Source organism: Rousettus aegyptiacus, unplaced genomic scaffold (assembly GCF_014176215.1).
Source record: "Rousettus aegyptiacus isolate mRouAeg1 unplaced genomic scaffold, mRouAeg1.p scaffold_m13_p_2, whole genome shotgun sequence".
Lineage (NCBI taxonomy): Eukaryota > Metazoa > Chordata > Mammalia > Chiroptera > Pteropodidae > Rousettus > Rousettus aegyptiacus.
Genome location: NW_023416295.1, coordinates 35,510,773 through 35,535,114, shown reverse-complemented (window position 1 = coordinate 35,535,114; position 24,342 = coordinate 35,510,773). Strand labels below are relative to the sequence as shown.

At 32.5% G+C, this 24,342-nt stretch overlaps 1 protein-coding gene and 1 long non-coding RNA gene across 2 annotated transcripts in view; one reads left to right on the top strand and one right to left on the bottom strand.

The window, feature by feature from the left end:
* Nucleotides 1-24,342, bottom strand: part of COL5A2 (collagen type V alpha 2 chain) — a 134,253-nt gene that overhangs the window by 52,126 nt on the left and 57,785 nt on the right. Inside the window, exons 2-8 of the mRNA XM_016148931.2 lie at nucleotides 17,161-17,385; nucleotides 14,425-14,438; nucleotides 10,359-10,391; nucleotides 9,100-9,132; nucleotides 7,730-7,783; nucleotides 2,684-2,794; nucleotides 1,318-1,395 (exon numbers count right to left, since the gene is read on the bottom strand). Coding sequence (XP_016004417.1) covers nucleotides 1,318-1,395; nucleotides 2,684-2,794; nucleotides 7,730-7,783; nucleotides 9,100-9,132; nucleotides 10,359-10,391; nucleotides 14,425-14,438; nucleotides 17,161-17,385 — 548 coding nt within the window. The remainder of the gene's footprint in view (nucleotides 1-1,317; nucleotides 1,396-2,683; nucleotides 2,795-7,729; nucleotides 7,784-9,099; nucleotides 9,133-10,358; nucleotides 10,392-14,424; nucleotides 14,439-17,160; nucleotides 17,386-24,342) is intronic.
* On the top strand, nucleotides 6,258-7,146 carry LOC118613851. Its single transcript, XR_004955967.1, has 2 exons — nucleotides 6,258-6,401; nucleotides 6,502-7,146. It is a non-coding gene; the product is annotated as an uncharacterized LOC118613851 (long non-coding RNA).

The window sequence follows — 24,342 nt, the reverse complement described above, 5'->3', positions numbered from 1 at the left end:
TTCTGTGAAACCACAACATCTGACAAGAGAAGACCCTTGGCAGGCATAAAACAGTTATCGAACCATTTAATTCTTCAGTTTCACAGCATATAAATCATCATTTAAAAGAGCAAATTGAATTAAAGGCTTATGAAACCCCCAATAATAGTGACTAGATAGTTTTAAATGTAAATTTAAAATTACTCAGGGAACTGAGTTTTATGGATTGTTTCTTTTTTTCATAACGTACACTTAAAGTACGCACAAGGCTTTCCTCATTTAAACGTGAAATGATTACACTGAAACATAACCAAAAGAAAAAAAAGAAAACATAATTTAAACATTTGTTAATATATGTCTAGACAATTTTTTAAATGTCACACTTTAAAAAGTGAAATCAATCAAATCAAAATCAGGTTTGTTCTTATGGCAAAAACTTAAATTTTTGTTTGGAATTGATCATATTTTTAGCAAGTAAGAAAATAAGAGATTCATCGAAAAATAAACACGAATATAATTTGAACTTCAAATGGAAGAGAACTCACGTATTTCAGAAAATTATCCCAAGATAATCACTGAATGAAACCATATTGCTAGTGACTTAAAAATTATACAAACAATGTTTAAGTTACTCATAATGCCGGCCTTAAGCATAGGCAGAATTGGCAGTTATCCATGCAGCCTGACTTTATGTTTTTTGTTGCCTGAAATTCCATGAATCTGGGATGCTTCTGAATTGTGTTAGGAGCAAAAAAAGCACAGGAGAGTTGGTTCGGAAAGTGTTAATTCATTCAGTGGGATAGCTTTGCTCCAAATACCCAGGTTAAAGTTCTTGCCCAGAGGAAAACAGGAAACTGTCTGGCTGTTGGAGAAATTCTAAGGGGGATGGGAATGGTCAGTAGGAAACTTCAAAGTTGTTGGCAAGGCAGCCAGCTAATATTAAGGTAGGTAGACAATGATGTAAATAAAACTGTTACTATTTCTAACATCACAATAAAACGGTTGTTTTATTTATTTTAAAAAGTATACTTTTGATGTGCTGGTGGTTATGTTTTAAAATTCTTTATTTTCTTTAAATAATAAGTGAAATATACTGATAACCTTTTATTAATGTTGACAAATACAATACTTTGCACAGTTATGAATGGAATAACACTGGGATTTTAATTGGTACTTAGCAGGGTTTGAGAAATAAATTAAATGACTGAATGGATGGATATATTTAAACAGACACATTGCTTCTTAACCAGCTAACTCAAACCTCTCTTTTTATAATGTTCCCCACCACACACACATACACACACAGGTACTTCAATTATCTGTAATATTTGCCCTTACCACAGAGCCAGGCATCAGTCCCACTTGACTTCCAAGTCCAGATTTTTCATCCAACCCAGCCATCTGAGCTGAAAACGGCTATAAAAGCAATGTATTGAGATTATTTCCACAATAGAAGGCATATATCAATATTTTTATTAAATTGAGAAATACATGTAGATTCTCTAGGATTCTTATAAAATACCTCTCTGGGAATCATTTTATTTTCTTTTTTCTGAGAATCATTTTAAAGTTTAACTTTAAAGCAAGGATAAAGATTCAAGTTGTTCTTCATTGTATGTGTTTTTGATTGAACATTCATCCTCAGAGTATAACTATGTTGCTTCAGAAAAACTATTTCAATAGGCCAAATGTCTGATACTTGCTAAAAGTCCTGGATTATTCTTTTAAGTACTTAGCCAGTCTAATCAATTTCAGGTGTAAATCTCTTTATCTGATTTCTTCCCACAGTTAGAGAATGACAAATATCTAAACATAGCCTAAAAGGTGCTTTCAAAACATTTGTTCTAAAGATTCCAGATTCTATTTCCGACTATTTATTTAGATGGTATTCTTTATTTGTTCATGGCCAGCAAGCTTTAAGTTAATTAAAAACAAAAAACAAAAAACTGGTAACCCAAGTGACCAAAATTGCCCATATACATTCCAGGAATTCTATTAATTTCCAGATTTTCATGAGAAAAGAATGTGCAAATTGTATGTATTGTTCAAAAAATAAATTTGCAATTCCTTTTATAATCAGCTGAGAAACAAATATATAAACTGTTGTAAAAAAATTATATTATGAGGCTCCATATTTTCCCTTGTTATGCTATGCAATCTACTCATAAATCTCTATTATGCCACTAAGAATTCAAAGAGGCAGGTATAGACATTTTGTTTTATTTTACTTCTGGTAGAAAACTAAAATTCAGGAAATAATGAGATAGAATTTTTAATGTCAACTCAGTGGTCCTTTCACATACATCATTGTGGATGTGTCATAACACAGATTTCATCAGCATTTTGAACCTGAAGAACAGCAGAAGGCTTGAGACACATCTCTCTTTTAATTGTATAGTGAGGACAATGTTAGTGGTCCTTTAGAATCGACAAAAAGAACAAATTTCACAGAGTCCAGAACTGACATTGAGAAATGTAATTAATTTAAAGCAGCACTTAAAAAAAAAAAATGCTGCTTTGAATTTTCTAATAATTCCCTGAGGATTTATTAGTTTTATCATTTTTCATAGCAGCATTGCATCCACTGAGCTGCCTCTTATAGTCAAGGGTCAACAACTGAACTAACACAATTTAAAATCATAGTGATAAACCAAAAACTTAATATCTTTTCTAAACAGGACATTGAACAATGCACACAACTCACCCTGCTCATGCCATCGGGTCCTGGGTGAGATGGATGTCCAGGAGGCCCTGGGGGACCCGGTTGACCAGGAACACCTGGCTCACCATCAATTCCCTGAGGACCACGAGGACCCTGGAAAAACAAGCCCATGGGAATTAGAGCCCATTGCCAATTACATATTAGGCAGAAAGCTAAAAGCACAGACTTCTTGATGGAAATGCTATGTTCATTGTTTAAAAATGAATGGCCGTACTATATGGTTCCAACTACGGCATTCTGGAAAAGGCAGAAATATAGAGACAATAACCAAAAAAAAATCCATGGCTGCCAGGGTTTGGAGTGGGGTGGGAGGATGAATAAGCAGAATACAGATTTTTAGGGCAGTGAAAACACTCTGTATAATACTCTAAAGGTGAATACATGTCCTTATACACTTGTGTCCAAATTTGTAGCATGCACAACACCAAGAGTGAATCTTAATGTGAACTACGGACTCTGATGGGGAATGTCGATTGGAGAGCGCTGTGCCTGTGTGGGAGCAGAGGGGATACAGGGACTCTGTACCTTCCTCTCAATTTTGAGTCTTTCGACCTAAAACTTCTCTTGAAAAATTAAGTCTTAAAGAAAAAGAATAGTAACCCAGCCACCTGAAGTAATTCGGCATTGGTCACACCCTCTGCCACTGGGACATAGTACATTCTGGGTAAGAATTTTATTCTTGATGTGCTAAATCCCCAGTAGTCAGACTTGTTGGAATAATTATGAAATTGTATTTGGTTCATCATTATTCTAGAATAAGCTTCCTTATTTGGTTGAGTGTTACTGTTCAAGGTATTTAATCAATAATTTCTAAATTCACTGGCCTGTCTTAGATTACAGTTAACTATGGATGTGCCTGCTTGAACTCCCCCCAACAACAAAAGCAAAAGAAATGAGGAATCTTAATTGTAGTTTGTGTTTTTTTCCAGCTTGTTTTTAATGCTTCGCATAGTTCCTGCTACATAGTAGATACTCACTATATATTTATTACATTTTCACATTTCAATTCTCTTTATTCTAGTCCTTGAAGCCTAGCACACTTTATTTTCTTTACTACCCCCAGAGGTAGACCAAACCAATAGAAATACAGGGAAAAACACAGTGACCCAGCCAAGTCCAGTTCTCAGAGAAGTGAGCAATAATGTCTAGCTGCCAAAACCCACCTTCCTAACCCACATTTTGAAGACAGCTTGGGGAACAGCCACGTCCTCAGTTCTGGAACTGTTCCATCCCCTAACCTCACATCATTTCTACAAGTCTTGTTAAGCATTTGTTGGCTTTTTAACCCTGAAGAGTCTTAACAGACTTTAAGAAGAAAGAAAGGACCAAGGAACTTAAGTCAATATAATTTTTATAGTTAGAAGCAGGGACTGAGAAAACTATGGCAAATGAATTGGAGTTTAATAGTAAAAGAAGCTTCTCATACTTAAACATGGGAATACCTACTGGCCCACAATAAGTACTGAAATACGAGCTGATACAGCAGGAGTAAATATAAGAGAAGCTGAGGGGGCAATTTACATATGATGGTTTTGGGGAAGGCGACATATAGCTATTCTGAAATTTAATTAATGTATTTTAACATATTCAAATATTTGTATAGACATATTTACTTCCTAGAAGAGATAAGTAAATGCATATATTCGAATAGGAGATAACAGGAAAAAACTCACATTTAAAAAATAACTTCTCAGAAACTAATTTTCATCCTTTAAAAAAATTGAATCTTTTCACTAGACTCTTTCTATTTTATATAATGGAAGCTGATTTTAATTGCTGTCTAGGATTCCTGGATCATCACGAGGAGCATGGGCAATGTATATTGTCAAAGGCAATGGACAAAGTAGTCATCTGACCTACTCATGGAGCCTTGTGTAGAAAACTTCTAATGTATTTAGAAATGTGAAATTGCTCATTGATAACCAGGCATTGTTACACACAAAAAAAATGGACCAAAACATTATTTCTGTTCCCAAAGAAATTTCTAGGGACAAAACCAAAAACTACGTTTAGTGTCGATGAGCATTTAGGGATGTTTGGGTAATAGTAACCCTCAAAAAATTGTGTCCTTTCTCCAGCCCTCTGCGATTAATAATCACGTTTCAAAGTCTGCCCTGAAGACAGCTCACTTTTTCATTGACTTCATGATACATTCTGCGTCTCCGTGGCATGGCCTTTAAATAGTCTACAGGATGTACTCTTATACAGAGTGAGATTAAAATTAATACAAACTTTTGAAAATTATCCAAAATTAAGTGAATGTTATCAGCAAGATTACAAGTGAAAATTAAAAAATATTATAATACATGAGCATTTTTACTGATCAATATTGAAATCAAAAATTGCAATCTCAGAATCCACTAAAAATATCTATTTTCAAATTTCCAAGTGAGCTGAGTCACACACATTTTATATTAAGGTTAATGTTCTATATAGAATCATTCCCTCCCATTCCCCAGAATACTCTTTAGTATCTCAGGAAGCTGTCTACAATAAAAAGTACTAGCATATTGCCACTAGGTGGCGACCTTTAAACATCCACAAGTAGGAATAATGATCCAGCATCAAGAACTTTATTTACTGCTGGTTAGTGAGAATCACACACATACAAATTACAAAACATTAGAGTTGGTAAAAACTGGTGTATTTCTCATTTTACAGATGAGAAAATAGACCTATAGAGGTTAAGTGTCATGTGCAATTAGAACTCAGCACACCATTGACTGTCCTGATAGGTTGCTAGTTTGTTGTCACTGTTAAGTTACCAGGACATACACTTAAAATTAAGGACATGTGATGAGAGACAGTCATGATGATCACTGACTAGTAAATAAAGCTTCTCGAGAGTATCTCTATAGCAGTAGTTCTCAATCCTGTGCCATTTTGCTCCCAAGAGACATTTGACAACAGCGAGAGACATTTTCGGTTGTTATAATTGTATGAGGAAGGGGGGCCAGGTGTTGCTACTGGCAACGAGTGGGTAGAAATTAGGAATGCCACCAAACATCCTACAATGAATGAAGAATTATCTGCCTCCAAATATTAATAGTATCGAGATGGAGAAACTGCTTTACACATTGTGAACCTTCTGTGATGTTTGATAGTAATCAAAGTAGGGAGAGAAAAATGGTATCTGAGACGGCAGTACCACCCTATATTGTACCAGCCATAGCTTTGGTCCAGTTAAGCAGTTCCTGTAAGTCTTGGGACCTAAGGCAGAATATTCCAAGTGTGGGTATTCTGTGACATCATGCCAATATCTTGAAATCGGCCATGGTGGGAGTATTTACAGAAGGGAAATCAGCAAAAGCTACGGGCACATTTTTTTTTAATGAGTCAGTTGTTAAACATTTATCATCATACCACTGCTTGCTAGGATTAAGAAAGAAACAGATTTCCTACTTGGGTATCTTGCCAGGATTTCTTGCTTAATTCCAGAAAAATAACTACTCCTCGCTCTTTTTACACACACACATACACACACACACAAAATTTTCTGAATGTTTCAGACCTTATTAAGATAGGAAATGGAGCACATCACATACTAAGTCAAGAAAAGGAGAGGGAAGGGAAGGAGAAGGGAGGAGAGAGGAAAGAAGAGATATAAGAGTAAGGAAAAGATTCATTGAGACCTAACAAGGAATTCTGGACATCTAACCACTATTTCCATAACAACTTCCACTTAGACTCAGAACTCAGTGTAATTAATTATTCTGGGCATAACACATTGATATACAATGTTTCCTGCATGGTCACCTACCTTCCTACATTCCTCTCTCTACCTGTCTCTGTCATTCTAGATCCTGGACAGACATCTGGAACGCTACCAAAAATGTTGAAGCTACCAACACTGGCAAGACACCCAAGTTAACAGCAATGAAAAATGGAGCACAGATAATCAGAACACGATCCTGTTACCCACCTATATGGCTGTGCCCCACTTCCTTAGGACTCTGTCATTTACCTGCATGCCTGCAAATACTACCCATAATTCCACCTCCAGTCTGGAAAAATTATTGGCATCACACTAACTTGATGAAATGTGTAGAAGCCTAAAATAGCATCAAAGATAAATAGTGGCAAGAGTCCTAAAAACGTGATCTAAAATGTTTTTTCCTCATTTATATATTCAAGATTGTTTGTTTCTTCCTTGCTCGTCTATCTCATTTAGATATGGATAAGTACATATTTGGAAGGCTAAAAATCCATAGAGTTAAATTTTAATAGATATCAAACAGAAAATTAAATTTCAGACAAATTTTTATGATTAAGACATAAGATAATGACAGTAATACACAAATTAACCCCATTATTTAATATATGAAAGACATTAATTTTTGAGGATGAGATATAAAAAGGAAAAACAATTGCTATCCTAGGACTTGATAATAAGAAAAAACAATTTGGTACATATTGTACAATATTCTCATGTTTTATCTCAAGGGTGATTATTTAAATTTAAAGGTGCTTCCTTTGTTCCGGTAATGGATTTGTTGATGTTTAAAATTACTACTTTGACAGTTCTACAGCAGCTAGTCAATGAAAAAGGCAGCATTTTATTTGGGAAATAAATTCATTATACAACCACTTGAAAGAAAAGTTTATCCTCTAATAATTTCTTTTTCCTTTATCCAATATAGTTATTCTTGTAGCAACCACGGATCACAAAACTTGGGTGTTTTATCTCAACAGTACATTCTTGGCATTGTTTACTCATGAGTTACAACTTCTGAAAACAACACGAGGTATTCATTATACTCAGATTCTACTTTGTTTCAATTTGACCTCATAGACGAAAAATATCTAAGAAGATTGGTAATTCTTACAGTGTGATTATTTCCTCTGAATCAGAAGATATACACAATCATGGCATGATCTGAATTCTAGGTCACATTTAAGAGAGATGAATGAGAAACAAAGCCACTGGCTCTTTGCCACATCCAGAGAACATGGTATAGACAGGCTAACTCAGTACATAATACAAATCATAAAAAAAAAAAAAAAAAAAGTACTCTCCCATCAACTTACGGGTTTCCCCTTTGGGCCTCTCTCTCCTCTTGGTCCTTGTGATCCTGGAGGTCCCTAAAACAGAAATGATGGTTATGCCTGCAAAACACGTACACTTCAGATTTTTGTTTGAAAGGTTTGCTTGATATATTTAAAAAAAAAAAAATTAGGAAACGGAAATCCCACTCTTCTTTTTGAATTCAGTTCATTTTAAGACTATATAATATAAAGCCATGTAGATATATAACCTCTGAATGCACAGAAACACTGCTTATTTTAGTAGTGAAGCTTAAAGGCCTATAAAGAATTAAATGTTACATTATAGCACTGTGGAGCCCAATCAGCTGAATGTATTATTTTGAACAGTAGTGTCAAATTCAAAAGGATCATTTTTGCTGTCTCATCCTAGATAAGCCTTTGCCACTAGATTATGGGCACAAAAACTTATAGTGTACATTTTGAGAACTACACAGATATGCATACCCCAAATTACCAGTTACGTGAGGGAATGTATGAGTTCATATTGGTACATGATACCCCAAACTATTCTCACAGTTCAAGTTGCCCATGAAAGCAATAGAAAGAAGAGCTTCTTATTTTAGTACTGTTCTAGATACCTTCAATAATCTTTTTTTTTACTTGATTTACCTAAGAATACCTAAACTTGAGATGTATCAAGACAAAATACTTCAAGAATGTTGCATCATCTCCATTGTATATTTAAAAACCCACTTAGAATTTTCTGAAATAACAAATGATTATTTTATTTCAAAAGTACTATTATTGTACTGATATCTTAAATTAGCTTTTTTTCTGGAAAATTGCAGTTGCTAGGAGAATTTTATTTTTCCTCAAAAGAGTTTCAGATAAGTTATGAAAATTAGATTGTGTATTTACTAAGTCCAACATACAGTATTGTTTAAAAGCAAAAGTTTCAGAAGGACTGGAGCAGGTCTGCTAAAGTATACTTGTATTTTTCTTATGTTGATTTAATATATTTTAAAATCTATAGAAATTGTGTGTGTGTGTGTTACCTATCTATCTATCCTTAATTATTATCAAGAAACAAATATGCCTTAATTTCAATGAGTAAGGTTAATCTAAAATTAGCAGTGTAATACTAGCTTGTTTTGCCTTTCAAATAATCAATACAGACACCAACATTTGAGGAATAATAGGGTTCATTAACTTCAGAATTAAATGATCCCTTATGTGTCATTCATTGCTGCAAAAGAATACCTAAACTTAAGATATATCAAGACAAAATACTTCAAGAAACCAAGCACCATTGTTTTACATTTTATGGTCTTTTCATGAGTATGATACCTGTAAAGATTTTCAGTATGTCAAAGAACTTAGGAGTACCATGAATTTTGGAGGGAAGTACTTACTGCTGGTCCTGGACGACCACGTATGCCTGTTACCTAAACAACAAACAAAATAATCTATAAAGATAAAGTTTCTAAAGAGTTTTAGGAAAACCAAGAGTCAAACAAATATGAATAAAAAGAAAATCCTCAACAAATTAAAAAAAAAAATAAAAAAGGATGTTGTCAATTGATGCCCATTTGCTCCTTGCCTTATGAGTTAAGACATTATATAACTAATACAGGGAGACAGTAGTGGTATAATAATTAAAAGCACCAATGCCGGAGCCAAGAGGCAAGAGTCTAGATCCTCACTCTATCCCTTACCAGTTGTATGACCTTGGACTAATTATTTATTGTCTCTGTGCTTAGATTCCTCTTCTGTAAAATGGTGATGATAACCATAAAATTACCTCCCTCACAGAGTTGTTGTGAAGATAAACAAATATTTAGTAAGCACTTAAAACAGAATGTAATACAGAGTAAGTACATATAAGTATTTTTAAACGAAAGATAATAATATGAATGATTTTCTTTTTAGGTAATCTTTGTTAAAAACAAGCCAATTTAAAGGCAAAGCAAAAATGCAAACACTGCCCAATAAATCAACATGCATATGAGAGAGTAATGATAACAATTCCTTTAAAATCTAAAAGAGTAGTGGTTAAAGAACTTAATCTTATTTAATATATACTTTTCGATCATCTACAAAACTAAATAACTTGTAAGAACTCCTATACAACATGGAATCGCAGTCAGGATAATGACATAACATATTTCCCAAAGCGTGGAATATTAAATAATGCCTTTCTCTTTGGATTACATGGCTATTTACACTATACAACTGAAATATCACTTTATATTCACACGCAATGTATTCAATTTTGTAAAACTCTAATTTTCATCTATAATGAGACTAGAGACTATAAAAGTTAGAAATATTGTATTAAATAAATATTCGATATTACATAAATAATGTATTTGTTAATTCAAAATTGTATTAAGTAAACATTCAATTTAATTCAAAATCATTTTAAGTAAACATTCAATTTAATAACAACATGCATATTATATTAAAGAAAGAATTAATCAATTCTGGTGTGCTTATTTTATACTAAAAATATGGTTATAAAATAACTAATTTCCCTTTTTGAGAGTATGTATATAAGCAATAATATACAACTATACTATAGCTAAGTTTATTAAAGGTACATGAAAACCATATATATATATCTATAGATCTAGATCTATAGATATACACACACACACACACACACACTTACAACAGGCACTAATCCTGGTTCTCCTTTTTGTCCCTAGAAAGTAAAAAAAAAAAAAATTCAATTAGCAAACTATAATGGCTTTGGGGGCATAAACTAGAATATTCTGTATAAACATCGGGAATTTCTATGTGAGAAATATTTTTAAAATTGAGAAAAATAACTTAATCAATTTTAGGATATTTAGTCAGACATTATTCATGAAAAAAAATACTCATCTGAAAGACATAAAAAGAAAATAAATCCAATGTGTAAAATGTGTGAATTTGTTTTGCTTCTGGTTTTATAGCAGTCAAACCGAGTTGACAAGACCAAGAAACGTTTGTGATGAAAAGATGTAAAGTTAAAGTGCCATAAGAAAAATGACCCAAAGACTAAAATGACAAAAGAAAATTCAAATATTTGAATATATTTGAATTTTCACAGTCATATTAAATGCCACCTAGTTTTTAGTAACTTATCAGATGCCATGCCTGAAACACTTGCCACCCTTTTTTAAAACTCATGTAAGAATCTGAGAAACAAGAGATAAGTTTGCTCATCTTACAAGAAAGAACATTATAACATTAGTCAGATAATTCTCAATATCTGAGGAAGATCTAGAAAAAATATTGTGAATAGAAAAACAAAAAATAACACCAAAAAACAATCAGAAAGTAAATAAAATCAAGCAGTTTAATTAGTTGATGTAGCACAGATAACAGATGTAGATGAAATTTCTTTTGGTGCTTAGAACTTTAAATTCTCAAAAATTATATTCTCATAGCATGATGTCAAGTACATAGATTAAGTAATATTGAATGAATTGTACCTTTATATATCTCTATTTCATCATATATTTATTTGTATTATTTATTTCAGGATTTGTCTTCCAACAGATTTTGATCTTCCCAAGGTCATGATCATGTCTATGTTATATCCTCAGTTTGCAAATGAAAGTTCTCAAATTCTTCTTGAATATTTTCATTAATATATTATGAAATAATGCTTTTTATTAGGCATTTACAGAGGATAAATACATTAAAGATTTTATTTAAAATGTAAAAGAAGCAAAGGTAATGAGTTTTATTTAGTTTTTCCTTTCGCATATGTTCTTTGATCTGATTGTAAAAATAATATGAGTTCATAATAGAGGCAACATACAGAAGAAACTAAATATCATACTCAACACCCAGGAGACAATTGCTGTTAAGAATGGGTATTCTTAGTTTCCCATCATGAATTTGGTTTACCTAATCAGTACCTTAGTATTTTACTCTTAGATTTTGATTTCATCTTGTAATTAAAAATAACATTATAATGAATATCTTTGTTTATAAATGTTTAGGTGGCATCTCTAATTAATCCTTATGCTATATTTCTAGAATTTAAAGTTGTATTTTTAAGATATTTGATCTAGATTACCAAATTGTACTCCTGAAAGGCACAATCTAATTACATCCTCACGCCTGAAAATATTTTGTAAGGTGAAATTTTAAAATTATTTTAGAATCTTAATAGTCTTAATGACAGACTTAATGGCAGAACAATACCATGATTATACTTGCTGATTCTAATGCTAAGGTAGCTAATACCCCAGAAGTCAGGAATAAACTGAGAATTCAGAAGTGGGAAATAGCTCTGTAGAAGCAGGGGGGAGGAGCTCTACATGAGCGAGTTCAAAGTACAACATAGAAGACTAAAAGACAACATACGAAAGGACTAGGGGAAGAAGGGATCAGCACAGATGGGCAGCAAAGCACAACAGACTTATTTCTGCGTTTCCACATCTGCTAACTTAGACTGGGCATTTCTATTTTTAACATAATGTGAAAGTCATAAAACTTAACCTTTTAAGAACTGTAAGAGCTTTCTTTGAAATACTGAAAGAATTTGAATTGTTCGGCAAGGGTATATAAATCTGTGTTCGATAAGAAAAGGACTTTATGAGAATGATGCTGGAAAAAAAAAATGTCCCTTTCTGGAACAAGTCTAGAAAAACAAGGAAAACAGGAGAAGAAATTATTTCAGCCAAAATGAGAAAAATAGAATATACTGCTAAAAATGATTGTGAAATCTCCATCCTGAGACTAGCGAGAAAAATGCATGCTTTGCTCTTTGTATTTAGGAGAACAGAATCTGCTGATTTCTTTCTTAGCCAGATTATAGGCCTTTGATATCGTGAGTTATCTCTCCACAACATTTGACATGAGAAAAATATTCCATTCTCAGGGTCTGATAACAAATTTGTCTAATGATTCTATGATATTTACTATTTTGGAAATAAGCCACAGATGTAAATATTTGCTGACTTCATTAATATGTACTTTGAATGAGTTAATTTATGTGAAATGACGACCTATCTAAAGTTTAAATTTGATTTTCATATACATTAAAATACTCAAATGTAGATAAGAATTACAGTTTAATTTTACATATTGTCTGCTATTCATTATCTAATGCTATATGGACATGCCTTAGGACTTTTATAGAATGCTGTTACCATGAAGACAGTCCAACAGTGTTTTTCCCAGTATCATATCATCTGTATCATTTGCCTCATATGGGGTTATAACAAAGGCTCAATAATTATTTGGGGATTAACCTGAATGAATAAGTTATAAATAAAAATTAATATTGATATAAACCAAGCACAAATGCATTTTGATAGCAGCACTCTGCTCTTGTATTTCTGATGGCAAGAGTCATGAAGATAGAGGCACATAACTAAAGTGTGCTAAGGTGGCAACTGCTTTGAGTGTGTCCTTCTCCCAGCTGGCCATTGTCCTTGAAAAAAAGACAGTAGGCTAAATGATATATACAGTTGTCCTTCAGTAAGTTGGGTGATTATTAAATAATTAAACTAATTATTCTAGGGCAGTTCTCACTGTTAGTTTTTTTTTTTCCACAGATTAGATAGGTAGATGATAGATAGATGATAGATAGATAGATAGATAGATAGATAGATAGATAGATAGATAGATGATAGATTGTTTGAGGTTTATACTCAAACTTTTAAGTTTCTATTTTTCTAGCTTTCATACATAAATGAAATATGAACTGGTATTTGCAGTCCTTCTCCTTTGACATATGTTTAAATAGAAATAGCTTCACTGATAATCATTGCAATCACACCAAATTCATGGTGTTGCCCTCTGGACCAAAAAGTGTAAAAGTGGCCAGGACATCCCCTTGATAGTACCACTTCCATTTACCATGAAGGTATAGCATTGCATTATCTGACTATCTGATTATCACTCTACTGATTTTCCATTGTATGCAAAAGTAAAGACAATTTAAATTCACTGGTAATCTGCTTAATCATTGCCATGAAATTTGGATTCCCTATTTCCATTCCTGATTCCTATGCCTATCCCATCTGGATAAGACTGAAGCAAATAGTCATATTTTTCAACTTGACCAGAAAACTGAGCATACATCCAAGAGAATTGAACTCTCTTCATTTAGTGGGATTACCTATGTTCAGATGACAAGTGGCTAAACTGGCTAGTGTACTAGGGTCATGGTTGTATTGCACCATTTTCCTCTTGAGTGTAAGGTTTGTCTCTGGGATTAGATTTTTGGCTCCTTGAAGGTGTGAGGAAGGGGAGCAGAGAGGAAGTGATATGTATTTGGTAAAATGTTCAATTAATTATTTTATTTGAACCTTTACTTTCTAACTAATGGAAGAGGAACTACAACCCCAAGGAAGTAAAACTAACACCCTCCTTTCTCTCTTTCCTTCTTTCCTTCAATTAAACATTTATTACACTTCTAATATATGCAAAGTATATACTCAGCTCTGTGATAAATGCAAGTAATTCAAAGGTTAATATGACACAGTTCAATTCCTAATGGATTCATAACCTTCTGGAAAAAGAATATCTATAAATAAAAATTAATAAAGTGAATAAAATAGAGGCATCTGTAATCTACAAGCAAAGTAGCTGAATTGTGCTCATATATTTGTATTTTAGGGTACTTTCTACCTTACCAAAGGTTTTGAACACTTCAAAGCACAGTCCTATGTAGACAGTATTAGAATAAAAATGACATTTATAAAAATAAAACTACTCAAAGTAAAACTTACCTTTCTTCCTCTACCTACAAAAAGAAAAGAATAAATGTGTTATTTTATAAAGTTTTATACAGTTTTTGAGAATCTCCCAAATATTTATTTTAATAATAGAATTTTTATAGAGTCAGAATTTAACTTAAACAGCTTTCCCTAACACAAGCAAGCAGGACTCAAAAGTTGTTTCAAATCAATATCTCTATAGAGACAAAATAATACATGCCTTTTGAAAATCCTGACATTATTTAAATATTTTTCACATCATTTATATAGCATTTAAAGTTATTAAATTATAAAATTAACAATGAAGATTATAATGTTATTTTTAATTAATACTTCTTGTGTTTTATACTTTTAAGGAAGACCATTCATATGGTTAATAAACCAAAATATGTTAAAGGTATACAATTATGCAGTGAAAAATCTCCTATCTTATCCCCTTTCCTTTATTTCCACATTTCACGCCCCCTATAGAAGGCCACTGTTATTCATTTTCCTATAATTAGTCTTTCCAACCGGTACATAATAGAATATTCTATTAGTCATCATTTGAGTTAGCAGTGTTTTAAAGTCTTTTTTCAAATACATTTTGAATATTTCGTGTTAAGTTTATCCTTAGCCACTTTATCCTATCAGTTGCTATTATAAATGAGGTATTTTTTTATTCCCATCTTTTATTCTATGAACTAATTGCATAAAATAAATCTATTAGTTTATTTTACACTGCCCCGTATTACTAAAATCTTTTATTTTTGTAGTATTTTTTACTCCATTCCACAATTATATTTTCTGCAAATTGATCGTTTTACCTCCTCCTTTCTAATTTCTAAACCTCTAATTTCTTTTTCTTGTCTAATTGTTTTTTCAGATACATTCAATAATGTTAAATTGTTGTGATAATGAATAATTATGTTCTACCTCTGAGTTTGGAAAAACATTTCTATTATTAAATATTCTTTTTCTCTAGTTCTCCAAAATACTTTTTTTCTTGAAGTTTAATAACTTTACTAAGTCTCTATATTGATTCTTCTGAGTCGACTTTTTCAGAAACTTGCTTCTCTTTTTTAATATTGAAATTGAAGTTTCATGTTCTTTAGAAATGTTTTCTTGTAATATATATATTACATATATATACACATATATATGTATGTATGTGTGTGTGTGTGTGTGTGTGTGTGTGTGTGTGTGTAATAGCTACTTTTTCTTTGAGGATTCTTCAGGGCCATCTTTTACCTGTCTTCTAGATCTGCTATTTCCTTTAAAATCTTTTTTAATTTTTTTTCATTTCTCGTTACTATTTTCTATATCCCTCACTGTATTTTCTGTGATATCAATTCGCCTTGTGTTCTTTCCTATTTCATCTTCAGTTCCCCGTAATTTCGGTTTCCTCCTACTTCTTTCCTCATCACTATTTTTTTTATTTGTATTTATAATTTATGGCTTTCTTCTCAGAGGCAATTACTTTATTAAGTTTTATTTGGTTATGGTGACATGGTCAGAATTTTTTACCTGTTCCGTGGTAATACCTTTATCGGTGTATTCTTTATCACATAAATTAGCTAAACTCTACCACTTTTTTTCTTATAGTATCTTTGTATCAATGCTGCTGTCAACTTTTATTATTATTTGTCTTAGAATGAATTTCATGTTTCAAAGCCAGCAATTTATAGAAGGTTGTGTATTTCATTGTTTTTTGTTTTTGTTTTTGTTTTTAATATCTGCCACTATTATCCCAACATAGTATTCACTCATGAAGTATTTTACTTCATTCCTTGGAGCTTCTTTGCAGATTGTATCTGTTTCAGGTAGCCCTTAGGTGTCATATTTTTAATTCTTTCCATTATATCGTCCTTATTAAATTGCTAAAAATTGTGTTCATATGTTTATTCAAGACACATCATTACTAATGAATGATATGAAAGAGGAAAATGTTAAATTCTGTCTAATATTTCCATGAAATGCTGTTGAATACTTCACAATATTTGTTAATTGCAGTGGAATTTGGGGAAAAAAAAATAATGCCTTGACACTGTCTTCACAATGATGCAAGTCTCTATTCATTACTGCTGAAACAAATAACCTAAAAATTTAATATTAACCTTACCTTGTTCATTAAAACAAATATAGATTTGTTTCTCATATATGTATCTTATATGTACTCAAATACATAGTATGTGTTAAACACATTTTTAACAAAAAAATTTTTAAACCCAGTAATTTATATTATTGTTTTCTCTAGGAAATCTATTTCATTCCCTTATCTTTCTTAGTCAACATTAAAAGCATTCTACATTTATGAGCTAATGTTAATAGATGATGCTGTGACATTAAATTACATCAGAAATGATTATTCCATTTCCAAAGGGAAGATAAATGTGTTTTCTAGATCTCCTCTTAGAACATCAATGAACTTCATAAAAAAAAAAAAAAAAAAATCTTGGAGGTACCCAACATGGATAGAGTAACAAATGACCATCTTAAGTGATACAAGGAATTCTCAAATTAGACATAACCACTCAAAATTCAGCCAAAAATGGCCCTGGTTTTTAAAAATACAGGAAATCACTGTCTTCTTCTGACTAATGTTAACCTTCTGACTAACCTTCTGGGTGAGCAAAATCATTAACCCCAAAGACCAGTGAACAGTGCCTTAATTATTCTCTTGAGTTGCTGAATTCTGAGAGCAAAAACCACTGCAAATATAAAGATGAGTCACTGGATCAATTCTGAGCTGAACCTAGGGATTCTTACCAAAATTGGTATTGCCACCTCCAGTTGTATGTGGACAGACAGGACAGCATTCACCAGGGGGAGTTATAGGGTCGGCACATTCGAGCACATCCTGGCACTGTATCTTGTCGCAAAGAATGGCTCCATTGTCACAGACACAGATCTGGCAAGGGGCAGGTTTCCAAATGTCCCTGTTTAAGTACATCTGACCATTCTGAGTGCAGGCTATTTCTTCACCATATCCTTCTAGAATAAGAAGAAAAAGAAGAGAAAAAAACAGGTTAGTAATCTTCCGAAATTTCAGAACCTGGGAAATATTTAAGGTGAGTCATCTTGTGGGTTCCAAAAAACTCTGGGCTAAGCAGTAACCTTCCAAGGACACAATTCATTTAGTATTTCCGTACAAAGCAATATATAATTCATGAAAAAGTGATTATGATACTTACATCCTAGTACGATAAGGGAAGAAAAAAATAGTGATCCAAAGTAGGTATGAATAACCAAACAGGAGAAATAAAAATAAACCATGTGAAAAGGGGGAGAAAAATATATAGTTCTAAAGAGAATACATAATTTCAATGTTTGGGGAACCTCTGTGAATTTCAACTCACAAAAAACTTTAGTATATCTCACAATAACAAAAGACACTATATATTCATGTACCATGAAGAAAAAAAATTTTTTAAAGTGTATGGGTTTATCAAAATTAGTTTTAAACATAAGGTAAAAAAAAGAATAACAGTGTACCATTTTGTGGATTAGATTTATATTAGACATCCGAAACTAAAAGTGTTTACTACAGTGTAAAGAAAATACAAAGCTAAATGGTCAATGAATTAATTATCTTTGCATCAAAATTAATTTTGGAAAGCCATGACCAAAACAATATGGCAAGGTATTATATAATATCTGCCAAACATTTTTCTCTATTAAGATAAAAATTTAACGCAGATTTGTAAAATAAATATACATATATTATAGCAATTCTATTTTACATTCACAACAAAATCAACACATATATTACATCTTTAACTTTGCGATTTTTAAGAAATCAAAGTAGAGTATTTTAAAACATAATGTAGACCATATTAACCTTGCCTAATTCCTTCAGGAGCTTCACAACTACTTAAATTCAAAACCCCTTTTAAAGCCCAAAGGCCTCCCTTGCATAACTTGATCCCTTTGTCTGGCACTGCCTTCCCTTCCCTTATCTCAGGTTCCCATCACTTGCTATTGTGGCTTGTTTAATTATCACCTGTCCCCACAAGACTCTGACTGCCCTATAAAAGCAGGCTTCCTTTACACAATTAACACACTTCCCAAAACTCTTTAAATAACCCATTTATTCATCTATCCGTTCATTCATATTTTATTATGAAACAGTTCCTAAAATGTGAACAGACAGGCCAAAATCACTGCCCTCATAAAATTTATGCAATCAGTATCAATTTATTTATTCTTATATATTTTCTTATTTCCTCCACAAGACAGTGAACTCCACAGGTAAGGACAATGTGTCTTGTTCATCACAGTATTTCTAAAGCTTGACACCATGCTTTGAATAGAGTGAACATTCAACAACTACTTGTTCAATGAATGAGTGAATAAGTGAACCTAAATTATTGTTCATTGACTTAACTGCACCAGCATTAACTTCATACTCAATAAAAAATAAAACTAAAAACTTTAAAAATGCATTTGATATTAATCTATGAAAGAAATTATTACTTGTCAATAAATATACTTAACTGATAATACAGAACGACAGATGAAAATGATTTCAGTTTAGAATAAAGGCATTAACCCAAATATCCACCTTCCTAGCTTTAGAAAGTTTTCCTTGGATAACATTCTTCTTACTGCTCTACGGAACACTTTCATATATTTATTTAGTCTTTCATCACAGATATTTAGCAAATAGAAAATGGCTTTTAGAGCATGACACCACTTCCTGGTTTTTGTGTTATTCGTAAAAAGAGCACAAAGTTTCTAATTTGATTTATCTTCATTAAAAGATGTCTATCATATGATACATAGCTAATCAATACAGTAACACTGGCTTTGTATATAATATACAGCTCGGTACAGTGCATTTATAGGCTTTTTAAACCAAGAAGAAACTAAATCTCCTGCTTTAATATGCTTTTCTTCAGGACTATTTTGAAAAAAAAAAAAAAAGAAAGAAATTTATACATCAAATAAGCAGTAACACATTTAGATGAAAAATCACTTTGAAACAATGTAGTTCCATGATGAAACACAACCTATACAGAAATGGACACAGTCCATTGAACAATTCTATTAATTAAATAAATTCAGAATAACTTTTTTCATTAAGTTTTATGATTGAGAAAGAAATATCCAGTCACAAGCACTAAATACCACTGCTGAAAATCAGATATGCCATAAATTCAAGCTTGCTTGTCCCTTCCCATACCCTGGCAGGCAAAAGCGTTCACATGGATTTAATGAGGTTTAGTGAGTACATGTCTAGCACTGCATGGGAAAAATATTAGACGTATATGTGTTCTGTTCTCAAAAATATATATTATCATTGTGAAGTACATTTAAATTGTACCAATGAAATTATTAGGTATGTGGAAATAGAGAATAAGGCAACAAACAATAAACAAAATGACATGCAACAATGTTATTGATTAAATATGATTAAAATGTGAAAGACTCTTCAGGGGTGAGTTATACTGTTCCTGCAGCTCCTTTGAGGTTGGAATAAAAAGATACATTCTCTCCAACTTATGTTAACTCAAAAAAGGTCAGTTTCATTCTGAAAGTTTGAGACAGCATGACCTCAATCCCAGGGGCAGAGAAGTGGGCCACCGTATTACTTTCTTTAAATTACAATGTTCAAAGTTAGTTATATACTCTGAGTCATCACTAGTCCTTTTCCCCTGAAAATTTATAATTAAATTTAAGATGATGTTAGTTAGAATGCTTTTAAATGGCAAAGAGATGAAAAACCACATTCACTGCTAACCCCTGCCTTCTCTTCCCCAGCACAAGAATCCATGCACATCACAGAGGGCTCAAAAACTCAGTGAACTCTCATTGTTCACATCTGAATGAAAGACATGTACAAAGAAACACCGAGTAGAAAACACAGGGTGTCCAGCAGTTCTCGAGTTTATACGTGGTAGTTCTATACCTTATAATTAGGTTGTCCCTACTGTTTTTTTATATAAATGTCTATTTAAATGAAAAGAAAAGTAAAATAGAAAGCAAAATTGCAGCCAATTTGCAGTAAAGGCGTCATGACATAATTATTTTATGAATGACAATATTATAAAAAATTACTAAACAGGAATTTTCATATGGCATTCTGAGAGGTTCGATGCTGTCCTCCTGATTCCTCCATCTATCATAAAGCTAACCCAAGCTGACATTTACCTTTCTCTAAGGCTTAGAACTTAAAACATTATTGGTCTTCAAGTATGCGGGTAAACAAATATTTTTTATAAAATCTGAAAAAGAATTCGAAAACTACAATATTGTCACACTTATATTTTTGCTATATATGTTTCTTTAATATTCTTAAAATTAATGAGAACTGGTAGATATCTGATAGTACTGTCATTATTTTGTAATCTTCAATGTTGGAATCTTTCAATAGTGTAATCTTCAATGGAAATCTTTCAAAATTTTTATCTTCCAAGCTACAGAATTTTTTTCACTCTTACCAAATGTTCTAACAAATTGAACCAATCTATTGTGAAGTCATTACCACAGACATCTTGGCACTGATATCTTAGAGAAAAAAGATATAGTTTATCTGACCACATTTTATTTCAGAGTAACTCAGTTCGCCTGTATTTCTCATTTTTCCTCATATACTTGTCTTTTCATAAAGGTTATGCACTTTTAAATTTAGTTGCGAGAATTCAGTTCGTAATCACTAGATGGCAGACCAAATCCATCATCTTATTATAATAGACAATTAGAAACCCAGTCATCAGAACTGCTGCTTGATAATAATGGCCACGCCCTATATCTACATTGCTTTGTATAATTACTCATGCAAAAAAGGAAAAAAACATGCATAGAAATGACCATATCAAAACCTCTGACTGTGGAGAGAAATGTGATTCTACTTGTAAATTAAATCATAAGGGTCTACACAAGGAATTTGAAAAAGTCCCTAAGCCCACGAAGGATACTCCCTAGACATGAACCGAAGTTCTTTCTTGCAGAAATAGAGTACTGTGTGTCACAAAAACTTGTAAATCTCCTATTCAGACAAGCGTTTGTTCAGATCATTTTTCCCCACTGTACTGTGAACTTCTTGGGAGCCAGACATGTGTTCATCTCAGGAACTTTCACACTCAACATCATATAATCAGTCTCTGATAAATACATTTGATGCATGGATGAGTATGTGAGTGAATGAAGGAAGGAAGGGATTATTTCACTGATGTACTTATTTAAAAAATAGTACATGAAGCTCTCTTTCCTCCTTTCCTAAACTTCCCAGAGAAGATGTGCACTTAAGGACACCTATTTTAAATGAAAGGGAAATAGGTCACTTGGTGGTTCTTATCAAGAGTGTCCCTGACATAGACCTCTGCATGGCCAGAAAGGAAGAAGATGTGTCAGTCACAGCAGCTCATATTTTGGAACAATTTTCAGAAAGTTACAGCAGCCCTTCAGCCTTCCTGACCCAGCTGGTCACCATCCCTTCTTGGGTTGTGAAGGTCTGGGCTAATGTTATTTAAAATTCTCCAACAGCCAAAGTCTTGGAAGAGCTGGACTGATGGCACTGTCAGCTGGTGTTCTCATACAGTGAGCAGAGAATGCCTTCTGGGGCAAGGGGGGCAGCAGCAGAGCAGCCCCACTTGACCCTCTGGACCAAGCCATGGATGTTGCCTTTACCTATGCACAGCACGGCCCTGATGCTAGATGCGGTTTCAGAGAATCTTCCGAGGAAATGTCTCCCTTCCCTCTGTTAATGATCATAAAGGAGAGACAGAGAGGTTAGAGTATTCAGTTCTTCCTTTAGACCATCTGAGTAAATGCCAACAATTCCATATTCATCATTACATATGAAGCCACCAGGGTTAGTTGAGTGGGATCTGTTACATACTTGGACCATATTTTTCCACCTAGCCTTACGGTCTATGAGAGGATAGGTATGTAGGTGAATATGGAGCAGGTCTGTGGAATTTTGCATCTTTTATTCTTCAATCCATCTATAGACTTTCACTTTCCAATGAGCCCCCCAAATCTCTTTTTAGAATGTTTATCCAAATTATTACTTTTTTGGTGCCTTCCTCTTCTCTTACATTGAACAAGAGTAAGAATTCAATGATTGAGCTGAATCTAATTTTCGTTCCATTAAAGACAAATATATCTTATATTCTAAACCAATACAACAATTAATTTTGAAAACGTATCTAGAAATCTGAGAAAGTAAAAAGACAACTCATACACAATATTTCAGTGAAACATACAAATAAAATGAGATCAGATAAACTGTACATAGTTAATTTCTTCAGTGCAACCATTAAACATTTCTCAAGGCTTTTCGGTTAACTAGTAAAACTGCTGTTTTTACTTTACTTAAAATGGAAAAAATAAAAAGGAAAATCTCTCATATTAAGTACTACTCAAGTTTCTTTCCATGTATCATTGGGAAATCTAAATAATTGTGGCCAAAATGTGAAACTAAAACTACATATAATGCATATGCAATACTCATCTACAATTTTGTCTGGAAAACCAACTTTCAGTCTGCTAATGCATTTGACATAGATTTTTTTCCCCTCCAAACACATGGCTCAAACTATTGAATAGCCATAAAAACACCACAAAGAGAATTGGGCCTGCCTTATATTGAATGTACTATAAATTTCAGTTGTAATTTCTGTTGTAAACCCTAGTTCTATTCTCAAATGTTAATTCTCAATGAATAAGTTAAATAGAATCTGTGCTATGCCAAACATATCTGTCTACTCAAATGCATGGTTTTTGAATTGTTTTAAAAGAAGTTTATCAATTTAATCTCTCTCCAGCATGATATTGCCTGAAATAAAGAGGAGAACCAAAAATTTACGTAGCTTATTTCTCTTTCAAATGGGTGATATCATGGCTTTTAGTAGTCTAGAGATAGATTAAATAAGGAAAGAACAAACTCTGAGTAATATATAGTACCCACATTCCAGATTTCCTTCATCTACTTTAGGACTTAGCTCATATGTCACCTTTTCCATGAAGTCTTCTCTGACCATCTTACAAAAAGAAAAAAAAAAAGAAAATTACCAAACATACATACACCCATCCATGTCACTCTCGACCAATTTCTGCTCTTTTTTTCTTTTAATGTGATACTTGTTACTTTCAAACCTATTATATTATTGTATTTACCCTTTATTGTTTGTTTCCCCATGATAGAATTATAGCATTATAAGTATAGATATAATTTATCCTGGCTTGTTCATTGATATATATTGATATCTTAGAATAGTGTTAGATTATAGCATTATAAGTATAGATATAATTTATCCTGGCTTGTTCATTGATATATATTGATATCTTAGAATAGTGTTCATTGATATATATTGATATCTTAGAATAGTAGATGCTTAATAAATATTTGTTGAATAATTTATTCAATATTAGTTGTTTTTGTTAGCCGCTTTAGATGGTAGAGTTGTTTTAAATAATCTATAGTATGTAAAAATGATTCAATTGTAAAAGTACCAAGGAAGAGCTCTACACTATATAAGAAATAAAATTATTTGCTTCGATCCTACAGTTAGCATATAATTTTTAGAAAAGGCCCATTTTTGTTGTTGTTGCTATTCAAATGTGGGCCATATCTATATAAGAAGAGATGAAATTCTGCCATTTGTGATATGGATGGACCTTGAGATAATCATGCTAAGCAAAATAAGCCAGACAGAAAAAAGTTGAAAGCCATGTGATATCACTTATATGTGGGATATAAACCTAAAAGCACTAAACGAACAGGACAAACAAACAGAGACTCATGGACATGGACGATAAACTAGTAGTTACTAGAGAGTAATAGGGGAGAAGGAAGAGGGGAGGTAGATGTGGTAAAAGGGGTCGAATATGTGGTAACAGAAAGAAATCTAACTGTGGGCGGTGAACACACAATGCAATATACATATGCCTTACTGTTAAATTGTACACTTGAAACTTATTAGATTTCATTAACCAATGTCACCA